This window comes from Protomyctophum parallelum (assembly GCF_964188405.1).
Source record: "Protomyctophum parallelum genome assembly, chromosome: 15".
Classification (NCBI taxonomy): Eukaryota; Metazoa; Chordata; class Actinopteri; order Myctophiformes; family Myctophidae; genus Protomyctophum; species Protomyctophum parallelum.
This window is the reverse complement of record NC_139710.1, coordinates 4956613-4970263: the sequence shown is the minus strand read 5'-3', so window position 1 is coordinate 4970263 and position 13651 is coordinate 4956613. Positions and strand designations below refer to the sequence as shown.

The window sequence follows — 13651 nt, the reverse complement described above, 5'->3', positions numbered from 1 at the left end:
CACTCTATACACTACAATGGTAATAAGCTCTCACGCTTTCTTTTGTTTGTCCTTTTGACAGTCAATCACAGAACAATCAATACCATTTTGTATTTTCCAGATGAGATCATCGAGCGGCAGATTGCTGAGGGCTTGATATCTCCAGACCTGAGAGAGCAGATCAGCTTTGTGCTGCTACGGAAACACAGACACCAGAACAAGAAGTCAATGAAGTCAAAGGGTGGGAAACCTAGCTCCTCTACCACCCCCAGTGAGTTTCAAACTTGAACAATAAACTTTGACTATGTGACATGTTTTTAAAATGTTTGTGTTTATAGTTCAGTGATACTCAAAAATGTTACCGGTAATTTCAAGAACCCCCATGTTTGGTATGAATTAAGACTTAGGACTCCCACAATAGTTGTGCACTATTAGCCTGCATGGGATCCAGACTGACTCGCTCTGTAACTCGCCCCACAGACTTCAAATTCAACACACACGTTCCACACCAACACAGGGAGTGCAAAGACAAAGGTGTCGAGACAAAGAACTCCATATGCCCGGAGCCGGTTGTCCAGAACCAGCACAAAAGCCTCTGCTCGGGTTCTGGACCTGATCACCCCTATATCTCCATATATGGAGCTGGCCAGTTCTGACATCACCACACTTCATATTTGGGCATGCCTGACACAGAACTCCATAGGAATAAAGGGACACAGAGAGACAGAAACAGAAATCTCCAAATATGGGCATAAAAGGGACACAGACAGATGGATGGAACAGGTACTCTGACATGGGTACAACGGGTATTGCATAGCCGGGTGGGGCATGGATCTCCAAAAAGGTTGATTCATATAATATATATATTTGTACGCTTGAGTCCCGGCGACACATATCTTTTGGTTCTGGGGACAGAATTATCGGACTAGGACCCCAATAGAAACATATAGTTATCCGCACTACAGTAGTAGGCCACTTATGGCCTACTAGTGTGCAACAAGCAAGTATGCACTCGACAGAGTGCAGTTCTAGTTATAGAACTGCATCTACTAAAAGCTACTCAACATGAGGCCCACATACTTAATCTTTTGTTGCCCTTTATTGCCATAGCAACTACCATACAGTTATATAATAACTACAATAAAAACATAGTTATTCTCTTTTTACTGGGGACAAATCAATAACAAAGATAAATCATTAACTTTAATGATTAAAGGACATTTCAACAATTGTTCTTTGAATGCTTTTATGGCCGGAAATAACAGGCCATGTGCCACATTCAGTTCTGGTCACATAACTTCAACATTTCATATCGTGACAATGTCCAACGTTGTTCGGCCTTATAGATCAAATATGGCTGTTTTCCGTGTTTCCTTAATTCAAGACTAGCCGTGTAGTCTCATGGCAGTGAAATTAGTCACTACACACATCGCTAATCCTTGTGGCGCTAGCCCTTCCTACTGTATATTCAGCTATAGTGTGGATTTTTGTCAAAACACAAACAACTTAATTAAATGCCATTGACAATGAATGAAGAATTTACGTCAAATGTGTCTGAGCAAATCGGATATTTTTGTCCTACACAAAGACTAAATGTCACGATCAGAGTCAGAGGTGTGTAGGACCCAAGCGCAGGACAAATGCAGAGGATGAGGCAGACACAAGGCAGGTCGAGTCCACGCACTGCACGGTGGTTTATTAACCAAAAACCAGGTACAGGAACAAAACACAGGAAACACGAGGAAACTAGGGATAACTAGGAGCAAGGAAAAACACTGGGACTAGGAAATATACAAGGAACCACGAGGAGCTAGAATACACTGACAACAATTTACGAACCAACAAAGAACTGAAAACACAAGGGCATACTTATAGACATGGGATAACTAGACACAGGTGAACAAAACTCAAAATCAAGACAGGAATTGGCTGGGGGACTAAGAGGACACAGGTGGAAAACAAAGACTACAGGGGAAGACAGGATGGCACAAAACAATACTACAAAATAAAAGGTACACAAGAAAACATAACATGTCACGGACCGTGACACTAAATTCCCATTGACAATGAATGGAGAATTTACGTCATAATTATGTAGACGAGCAAATCAGCTATTCTTGTCCTACACAAATTCCCATTGACAATGAATGGATGATGTACCATGATAAGAGTGCCCCTCACTTCACACAGGTGTGATTTGACCGCACAGATGGCCATTGAAGCTCTCTGTTGTCAGTTAAATACCATTGATGCCAAACTTCAGGTTGTTAAAACTACTTCTGATTTCTGATCTCAGAAGAAAAAGTAAAGCAAAAACTCCATCTCTGCCCTGCCGCTCTGATTAATGTCATATATGCTGCAATTTCTCTGCCCCCAACAGCACGAAGTCCTGCACCGTCCCGAGGTGGAGCAGGGGCCAACTTCAACCGCTCCACTGAAGACCTCCGCATGAAACAGCAGCAGTCTGCTAGCTACGGTCGCCTGCGTGAGTGTCTGACCGTCCCCCTTTTGTGGATATGGAACAGCGGTTATATCATTTTGAAGCTGTGATTATGTAAATGCAATGCAAATTCAAGTATTTCTGTGCTGTATTTCCTTCCAGGTAATGCCCATAGCAGAAGTATGAATGACATTGCTGATACTCCCGGCCCTGACCAGGTGACTGACATCATTAAATAGTGTAGTGCATGTAGTACACTATTCCTTCAGTTTGCTTCTATAACAACCATACTTCTCCACACACATTCATATTATCATTATTATTAATTAATAATATACCAAGCAATGTTGCATTGCTTGGTATATAGCCCTGCATGGGAGGAGACTTTCCATTAAAGGTAGGGTAAGTGATTTTCTTAAAATAAGTGTTAAAAAGCTCTATATTGTGATAGTGGGCTTCACATTGCTGTAGAGCATCGGTTCCCAAACCTTTTTGGCCATGCACCCCCTGTTACCTCCCGATCTAGCTGACGCACCCCCTGTTACCTCCCGACCTATCTGACGCACCCCCTGTTACCTCCCGACCTATCTGACGCACCCCCTGTTACCTCCCGACCTAGCTGACGCACCCCCTGTTACCTCCCGACCTACTGTATCTGACGCACCCCCTGTTACCTCCCGACCTACTGTATCTGACGCACCCCCTGTTACCTCCCGACCTACTGTATCTGACACACCCCCTGTTACCTCCCGACCTACTGTATCTGACGCACCCCCTGTTACCTCCCGACCTACTGTATCTGACGCACCCCCTGTTACCTCCCGACCTACTGTATCTGACGCACCCCCTGTTACCTCCCGACCTACTGTATCTGACGCACCCCCTGTTACCTCCCGACCTAGCTGACGCACCCCCCTGTTACCTCCCGACCTAGCTGACGCACCCCCCTGTTACCTCCCGACCTACTGTATCTGACGCACCCCCCTGTTACCTCCCGACCTAGCTGACGCACCCCCTGTTACCTCCCGACCTAGCTGACGCACCCCCCTGTTACCTCCCGACCTATCTGACGCACCCCCTGTTACCTCCAGACCTATCTGACGCACCCCCTGTTACCTCCCGGCCTAGCTGACGCACCCCCCTGTTACCTCCAGACCTATCTGACGCACCCCCTGTTACCTCCCGGCCTATCTGACGCACCCCCTGTTACCTCCCGACCTATCTGACGCACCCCCTGTTACCTCCCGACCTATCTGACGAACCCCCTGTTACCTCCAGACCTATCTGACGCACCCCCTGTTACCTCCCGACCTATCTGACGCACCCCCCTGTTACCTCCAGACCTAGCTGACGCACCCCCCTGTTACCTCCCGACCTAGCTGACGCACCCCCTGTTACCTCCCGACCTATCTGACGCACCCCCTGTTACCTCCAGACCTATCTGACGCACCCCCTGTTACCTCCAGACCTAGCTGACGCACCCCCTGTTACCTCCCGGCCTATCTGACGCACCCCCTGTTACCTCCCGACCTATCTGACGCACCCCCTGTTACCTCCCGACCTAGCTGACGCACCCCCCTGTTACCTCCAGACCTATCTGACGCACCCCCTGTTACCTCCCGACCTAGCTGACGCACCCCCCTGTTACCTCCCGGCCTATCTGACGCACCCCCTGTTACCTCCAGACCTAGCTGACGCACCCCCTGTTACCTCCCGACCTAGCTGACGCACCCCCCTGTTACCTCCCGACCTATCTGACGCACCCCCTGTTACCTCCCGGCCTAGCTGACGCACCCCCCTGTTACCTCCCGACCTATCTGACGCACCCCCCTGTTACCTCCCGACCTAGCTGATGCACCCCCCACATGGAAATATAAATTGCATAAGCTATATAGAGACATATATTTCCTATTATCCACATACACTATATGCACATATGAACCTGAATATGGCATATATATATGCAGAATAGGCTATATTCTGCATATACTTGCCATATATTGGCATAATATGTTAATATATTTAAAATAAAACCATAGCACCACCATTAGCCTTTTTATGTCGCGCACCCCCTAGAAGTACCACAAGGGGTGCACGCACCACAGTTTGGGAACCATGACTGCTGTAGAGTGTTTGTTCAGTAACACGAGTCTTGTGTCTTTCCAATCAGGATAGAGAACGCAGTCAGGATACAGATTAGACACGTGGAATTTAAGTGATGACATAAATAAATGAGCAGTCAAAATTGGAACTGGAACAGTATAAAAATTAAGCTAATAAATGGCTATACTCTCTCCTGAATAGCTGAACTTTTATCACCTACCTGGAAATGCATTTTTTGTTTATCAAAGAGCTGGAGAGACAGGGAGACCCCTGTTATTGAACTCTATAGCAATGATTACTATCAGAATATAGTGATTCAACCTTTTAACAAAAAACCTTTTGTTTTAACCAAAATATATCACTTACCCTACCTTTAAGCATCAACAAATCCTGGAAGAAGGCCTCCCACTACTTAAGTATTGGCTATAAGCTGTATATCACAATTCTTTCATTCCCCTAGACAGGACCGTAACATAAATGGGATGTTTGGTCCATTACATGGTAAGTGCAAGAAGTTATGGCCTGTCTGTTCAGAATAGCATGCTTTAAATCAACGCCCAGGGGAAGGAAAGAATTGAGACATACTGTACAGTTGGCAAGTGCAATGTTATTATTGAAATGTTTCTGCTTTATTTTAGTTTGGAAAGTAGTTTTACAAAAGACTTTCAATACAGATTGACTTTAAATGGAATTGATTTTTTACAAACAGAACAATTAACCCCAGGCGCAAAGCAATAAATAAACAATCTAACTAACTATACGGTATCCTTACCTACATCAAATCAAACGTACAGAAATCAAACCTAATCTAACTACTCTAATCTAATCAATATCAAAGAGGTTTCGCTTACACAAAGCTGGCGCTGGTGGCTGGAATCAGTCAAGATGAATCAAATAAACAGAAGCCCATATATATATATATATATATATATATATATATATATACCCTTTTTATTAACACATATATGTACACATATGTAACAATAATAATAACTAGAACTGCACTCTGTCGAGTGCCTACTTGCGCGTTGTGCAGAGTGCGCACTAGTAGGCCATAAATGGCCTACCGGGGTATAACTGGCTTTCGATGGTGACGTAATAAAGATAGGTTTCAGATTACATACATGTATAGAGACATTATACTTTAATCCACCCGACACTGAAACATATTGTGGTATACTTTCACCGCTGTGTGTGTCGGTCCGCATGAGGAGTGAAGACGAAAAGGCAGGACAAAGGTTTCTCTCAGATCTCAGCGTTTATTTGGTAAAACACAAAGAGATTCAATCGCTACAAAGCAAGTGAAGTAAATATTCCTACTTCAAGTACATTAACTAAACTGGACTAAAATAGACAAAGGACGAAGAGTATTTCGGCATCAAAAACCTCAGACGATCGGATGAAAGGAAACAAGCAGGCAGAGATGAGCTGAAGTGTAGAGTCTGTATTTATTGCAGAGACCGACCAAGAACAGAGAGCTTCCCCGTGGACCAGGCTCGGCCCACGGGAGCACACGGACAGCCTAACCACCTCTCGGGGCTAGCCTGCTATAAGACCCCTTCACATTGTATTTTCAGATGCTTATATGAGTCTAACATCAAACAGAGGTGTCCCTGGGAGGACAGACGGTACTTTTACATACAAATGTCATTGAGATGCATATAGAGTGACGTATGAGACTTAATCAAGTGACCTGTTGGTTTAAACAATAGAATGCTAATTCCTATCGCACCTAGCCGAGCCAGGCTACTTTATATGCACAGACTGCCACATTGACTTTACAGATTCCCACATTGACTTTAGCACAGTAGAATTATTCGTCCAGATACGACAATATCTTTATTACGTCACCATCGAAAGTCAGTTATACCCCGGCATTGATACATATCTTCATTACGTCACACTCCAAATCAGTATATATATATACCACAAGCATACGCATAAAAAAGCCGACACGACCACCTTACTTGCGCGCTCTGCCTGCGCAAGTAATAATCTATACATTTTTGACATGCGTTTGTGTATGTCTGTCCCGGGCTTTGCTGATTGGCCAACCCAACCCAGTGGCCTCACGTATTGGACAAGCTCAATCAAGGATTAACCAAAATTTGTGCCACCTTTTCGAAAAACATTAGAAAATCATGCATTTATAGAAAGAGATAACCACTATCTAATGTGGATTTGATTACGTTTTGTTTAGTTTGATTAAATTGTCCCCAGTATTTGCAACAATTCTATGGAACAAATTGTCTTTGTCTTTAGGCAATCCGTATATTCATGTCTCCCGGGAGGTTAAAGCCCTTGCCCTTGTTTTCCATTTGTCGCCTTGTGTTATTGACAAGATAACCTCTCTCACTAAGGGACTGTGCTGTATTGTATTTGTTGTCCAATGAAGCAGCGAGAAGCTATATTTCTTCCCCCCAGCACTCATCAATATCTCATTGTAGAGAAGGTTACAGACAGTGATGGAAGCAGCATGTACGTAGCTACATAATTCTCTTCTCATTTGTAGGGAGGTTAAATACAGTGCCATTAGGAACTATGGCAATGTAAGGACATGTCCATTATTATCTGGGATTATACAAAGCCATAAAACGAGACGGATCGGGTTTGTGTTGAACAGGTCAGGCTTAACTTTATTGCCGGAATAATTGTGAGTGGCAGCGTGCAAAAATAAGCGGGTTTACCGTGAATGGGGATTTGATTTGGAGGACGCTGTGTAAATGGTTCAATTAAGTGAAAGGTATTGTCTGCCAGAACAAGCATCCCTAGAAAATACCTGTGATTGGTTCAGAGGCTGGGGATTGTAAGGATGTAGTTTACATGCCTTCTCAAGGTCACTTATTGGCAGGCAATTATTTTGAAGTGTGTGTGTGTGTATGATTAATTTTGTCTGTGTGTGTATGTATGTGCATGTGTATACTTTATGCTGTACGTGTGTCTTTCTGTGTGTAAAAGAATATAGTCTGCACACTGGAACATGCTCAAAATGATTTATTATCACTGTTGTGGCATAATAAGGCATTATCTTTTACATATTCCAATGTGCAGACTCTATTCTTTCACTGTTGTTCGCTTCTGGCCTGCACATGGCTTTAAAATGTGTTTGCTTTTCTGGTTTAATTTCTTTGTGTGCCATTTCTTTGTGTTTATGAATGTGCAATTTTATAAAGTGGAACCATGTGGATTAGTTTGTTTTGCATTTGTCTTCACATGCGTGCATACTGTACCTGCATGCATATGCGTGCGTGCGTGCGTGCATGCGTGTGTGTGTGTGTGTGTGTGTGTGTGTGTGTGCGCGCATACATTCACATGTTCGTGCCTGCATGCATGATGTGTGTGATTGCACCGGATGTTTTGACTATTTTTTGTGTCTTTCTGTGTTACCTGTCTGCTTTGAAAAGTAAAATCCTCAGTGTTCACCGGGCACCCATTTTGGTGTCAGCATCATGTTATGCTTTAGCTATTTAAAAATAGCAGATCTACAAGCTCATATCGCGCCACCGAGTGGCGCGATACGAGCTTGTAGGTCTGCTATTTCTTTTAAATCGAAGAGCGACTGACATTTTTAGAATCTGATCTCAGGTCAGAATGGGTTTATCAGACCAGTGTGTGTCCGGCGGAAACCTCGTATGAATCTGATCTCAGGTCAGAATGGGTTAATCACATTTGCACACTCTCAGGGATGGGTTAAGGATTTTGTGTTCATCTTTGTGGGGTTCCACTTCCTGTACATGACACTTTTGTCTGGATCAATATGAACTGGCATCAGGGAAACGTGTCACTGTCCCGTCCGCGCGTGCCTGCCACCTCACATGTAGCAGCCGACAGGCTGTGGATATCGACTGAACCGAACGTTCATTGATATTGAGCGATATATTATTGTACCGCTGTCCAATTTACAGCACATCCTTGTGTCACACACAGGTCAGGTTAGTTGGGGGGGAGAGGGGCGGTAGTGAGAAGGGGAGGGAGGGGGAGAGCTTGATCGTCATGAGAGGGAGAGATCGGGATAGGGGAATGGAGAGGAAGGGGGAGAGAGACTATTTCACCCATGCAATAACCATGTCAATGCTGGGTTTTGAAACCTGAGCACGGTGATCAATGCGTTTGCTTCATTACATACTTCACAAAGCTGCCGCATTTTTTGCTTGTGTTCTATAAACATGGGCTTAGCTGAGAGTGTAGTCCTGGCTGTTTAGTTACAGTTTGCACCTTGCTTTGACTGTTTGACGTTTTGATGGTCTGGGAACTATATGCTGGCTATACTATAGAGCGGAACTTGCCCATATACGTTGGTGATGGAGAATGTAATGCTATTCACACAGACCAGATGGTTTCAAGGCTTCAAGGCTTGAAAAATGACGGTTCATATATTGCTGCTGTGCTGTGTTATGGCTTGGCAAAGAGGGGAGACCAAACAGAGGTAAATCAGCAAAAAAGGTGTTTTATTTAATACATTATCAAAATAGAATCAAAATATGCAACTTAAACAGGGGGCAGGGAACAAAGCAGGCATGACTCATACACAGCAGAATGAACAGAGCCCATGATTTAAAGGCCCAGGGGGCCGTCACAGCTGTGAATAAAATTGGAGCATTGTGGGTTATTGTCTCCACCAGGCCGAAGGCATGGGGAGAGAGTATGTTTTGCACTCCGTCCGTCCGCGTGTCCGTCCGTGTGTGTGTCCGTCCGTTAGCAGCTAATCTCGGCCACCGTTAACCCGGTCGATGCCACATTTTGCACACACACTCCCTGGATGCCAACGATGAACCTCTGCCCCAAACCTTCCAGAACGGCCTGTTATAGCGCCACCAGGAGGCCGCTTTGTGCAAAACAAGTTTTTGCACAGCACACCTACAGATTTTGTCCACACATCACGCAAATTGGTACACAGTCTCTCTAGAGCCATTCAACCAAACCGGTCTTTCAGATTTCTCACACTCCATCCTGATTGGTTAAGATTGGCTTCCAAAGTTCACAGGAGTGCTCAGTTTCAAACAAAATGCTGCAAATCATGAACACATCGCGTGATTTCCGTGAAATTGTGCACCCACATTCCTACTAGGCAGAGGACAAAATGCCACATGAACAATTTCAACTCAACCTCAAGGTGGCGCTATAACTGGCCGAAAAGTGTTTTTACCTCTAACTGCACGGATCTGTGGATAACCTGGTGGAGACCTGTGCCCAGAAGGGCACTTTTTCTAGTTTTTCATGATTCTGTTTTTGCAGTTTGTCTCAGCGCCTGAAACTGAGGACTTTTGTATTTGGATTCTCACAGACCATATAGGCCAGGACAGTCGTAGACTGCTCAAGCTCATTGTTCAATCATATTTTAGCTAACTCACCTTGCCATGATCATTTACTTAAGTCTGGGAGAAAGGTGAGATGCATTTGAACATGACACAATGACATCACATTGTGTTCCTCCGCTCTCTCGTTGCAGCTTAAGAACAAGTTCATGAAAAAGATACCCAGAGATGCCGAGGCCTCAAATGTGCTGGTGGGCGAAGTGGACTTCCTGGACAAGCCCTTTGTAGCATTTGTGCGCCTCGCTCAAGCCACTACGCTAGGAGGCCTGACCGAGGTCGCTGTGCCCACAAGGTATGGCCTTGTTCTTACTGCCCTGACTATTATCTGTCTAATGAGATCATTTTCACAGACACACGTACGTTGACCTTTGTTTTCTTCTCTGATGTGCCAGGTTCCTGTTTGTCCTACTGGGCCCCCAGGGAAAAGCTAAGTCCTATAATGAGATTGGACGAGCCATCGCAACCCTGATGGTTGATGATGTAAGTGCCCATCCTTATATCTTCTTTTTCTTCTTCTTCTTTTCTTCTTCTTTAAAGAAATTAATAAAAAAACGTAGGTAGGGTAAGTAATCAATCAATCAATCAATCGGCCATCATGCCACATAGGGCTCAGGGCTTAGCCGTATGACCGTATTCTGTGCATGTCATAATATCGATGAACGCTCTGCAAAAACAGATGATTTTTAGGTAGGTGATTTGACGTAGGCTACAACAAAGCTTAAGATGGAAGAATATTGGGGATCCGCCCCGGGGTAAGATCTTTTCATAGGGGAGAGAATTCCACACAGCTCCTCTTGTGTGAAAGTGAGATAATCAGCCCCGCGGGGCTTCTAGACACATTATTACCGCAGAACTGGCAGGTCATCTTGATCCTGATTCATGACATTGACCTGCATCTTGCCTCGCTGCGTCTTGTTCCTGTCACAGTCACAATTGCTGCTGCTTATCTCTGGCAGAGGAGCCACTTAGAATCTGCCTCGATGTCAAGACTTCAATATTTATTCACACAAAGAAAACACTCATGAGGTCTTTGAGAGCACCTGGCAGGCATTTGGTATCTCTAATATGCGTTTAGACTTGCCCTAGCCCCTTAGATGAGCACTTTATGTAGACTTATCTAGCATTCTATACACACTTATAGCATGTTACGTGGACAGCACTAGAATTGCATTTTATGTAGTCATAGCACTTTATTGCGAACGCACTGAGCACTAACTATGAGACCCTGCAGATCATGTCTGTCTGTGTGTGTGTGTCTGTCTGTGTCTGTCCCGCTGTGACACCACCCGCCCGCCACCAGAGGGCGCAGCTGTAGCACACACACACACACACACACACACACACACACACACACACACACACACACACACACACACACACACACATACACACACACACACACACAACCACACACACACACACACACACACACACACACACACACACACACACACACAAACAACCACACACACACGAGCTGCGTTCGCTTCCCGCGTTTGCGCGTCTTACTTGTAGTATTAGATGTATAGTATGTATAGTTTATACAGTATGTATAGTTTCATTATATAGATATTCCACGGTTAATTGTATCTGTGAATGAAAATAAATTGATTTTACATTAAATATAGCATGTAATAACCACAAGGGGAACGGTTACATCTCAATGTTGCCACACAACCGTTGCATAGAGGGATGAACCGCAGCATACAAATAATATTCTACTACATTTTGTATGTTTAAGATCTTCCATAACTTTCATAACTCCCAGTCACTACTATACACAGTAGACACATATCTGGTATTACGTAGTACACCCATAACCCATCGACTAGCCCATTCTGACCGGGCACCCATTTTAGTGTTGGCATCATGTTATGCTTTAGCTATTGAAAAATAGCAGATCTACAAGCTGCGATACGAGCTTGTAGGTCTGCTATTTTTGAAAAATCGAAGAGCGACTGACATTTCTAGAATCTGATCTCAGGTCAGAATGGGTTAATCAGACCAGTGTGTCTCCAGTGGAAACCTCGTATGAATCTGATCTCAGGTCAGAATGGGCTAGTAAAGGATATAGTTTCAAAACAGTGCAGGTAGGGAGAAGTATTTCTTTCATCTATTGCTGCAGCCTCTCTTACAAACCAACCAACATTCTCTCACACCCCTCACACACACATCACCCTCCAATAATGCTTCTCTCTTGGCTGCTCTCCCTTTCTCGCATACAAACACTATCTATCAATCTCCAGCTCTTCAGCGATGTAGCATATAAGGCCAGAGATCGTGAGGATCTGATCGCAGGAATTGATGAGTTTTTGGATGAGGTGATCGTGCTTCCACCAGGCGAATGGGATCCCAAAATCCGAATCGAGCCTCCAAAGAAGGTCACCTCGGCTGACAAAAGGTTTGAAACATCTTCAGCTGATTGTAATTCACCCCAAACCCATTGGTAGAAAGCCTTCTTTTTCTCCTGCATAATATGTAGTGTGTTCAAGTTCATTTCATACAGTACATTTTATTATTTTTACTTCATAATTTTAGTTTATATATTAGTTTTAAGTGGTGCAACCACTTCTACATCCAGCATGCAATGTCCATGTACCTGTTTGTGTACCTGTGTGAGCACGAGTGGTGTGCTCATGCGTGAAATTGGAACGAGAGAAGTATGTGACATGGCTGCCACCTGCTGGACGCAAACGATACAGAGAAGAAATTGGAACGATACAGAGAAGAAATTGGAATGATACAAATTGGAACGATACAGAGAACCAATAGACGGGAGTTGCACCACTTGGTTCACACTGGTGTGATTTTTTTAATTAGCTGTAGTGTACCTAAATTGGTGCTGTCTAGTACTGGTAAAGGGAAAAATATCTCCCCACTAAACTGCATTCTTCATACTGTATAACACTGTATTTCTCTCCACAGGAAGTCTGTGTTCTCTGTAAACGAGCAGGGCCTACTGAACGGTGCAGCTGGAGGAGCTGGAGATGGAGACGAGGAGACGCCTCATCCTCATGAACTGGGAGAGGAGCTGGCATTCACTGGGAGGTAGATGAACTGGGAGAGGAGCTGGCATTCACTGGGAGGTAGATGAACTGGGAGAGGAGCTGGCATTCACTGGGAGGTAGATGAACTGGGAGAGGAGCTGGCATTCACTGGGAGGTAGATGAACTGGGAGAGGAGCTGGCATTCACTGGGAGGTAGATGAACTGGGAGAGGAGCTGGCATTCACTGGGAGGTAGACGCTCATTTAGGCTCTGAACCCATCTGTACTTGGCAGTGGAGAGGACCTGAGGCTGATTCAACAAATGCCTTCTAAATCAGTAGTTCTCAAACCTTTTCATGATTCAAAATATTTCAACATTTTTCTTTCAACGTATTTCAAAAATATAAAAGAAATAGCAGATGTACAAGCGCTATGAGCTTTATTTGTGAATGGCCAATACTGAAATCTAAAATGGCAGATGCTTTCTTGGTTTTAATGGGTCAAGCTTGCAAAATAGGAAATTTGCTTTGATGTTTACCAAACGGTGAGATTTGGGTCTGACCTAACCTGCATTTGGCCAACCTCCGAAACTCACCCAGCAGATTCCTTTGCTGTGAAAGTCAAAGAGTCTTTTTAAATGTAATTGCCAATCCTATGAAGCCGTTTCATTTGTGTTTGATTAATTGTTTGGCATGCGCGTACAGTGCAATCAATGGAACACCACCAAATGTGTTGTCTCTCTTTATCTGGCCTTGCAGGGAGACTCAACGGAAATATATAAAAAGAGCATTTCAAATGTTCAGTCAGGACAACTCAAGAATGAGCAAT

At 44.3% G+C, this 13651-nt stretch overlaps 1 protein-coding gene across 1 annotated transcript in view; it reads left to right on the top strand.

Annotated features, from left to right (window-relative positions):
• Positions 1-13651, top strand: part of slc4a5a (solute carrier family 4 member 5a) — a gene marked incomplete at its 3' end in the record, with an annotated part of 33731 nt that overhangs the window by 1657 nt on the left and 18423 nt on the right. Inside the window, exons 3-9 of the mRNA XM_083784783.1 lie at positions 101-250; positions 2360-2464; positions 2582-2637; positions 9972-10129; positions 10230-10317; positions 12084-12238; positions 12763-12885. Of these exons, the coding sequence (XP_083640909.1) occupies positions 101-250; positions 2360-2464; positions 2582-2637; positions 9972-10129; positions 10230-10317; positions 12084-12238; positions 12763-12885 (835 nt within the window). The remainder of the gene's footprint in view (positions 1-100; positions 251-2359; positions 2465-2581; positions 2638-9971; positions 10130-10229; positions 10318-12083; positions 12239-12762; positions 12886-13651) is intronic.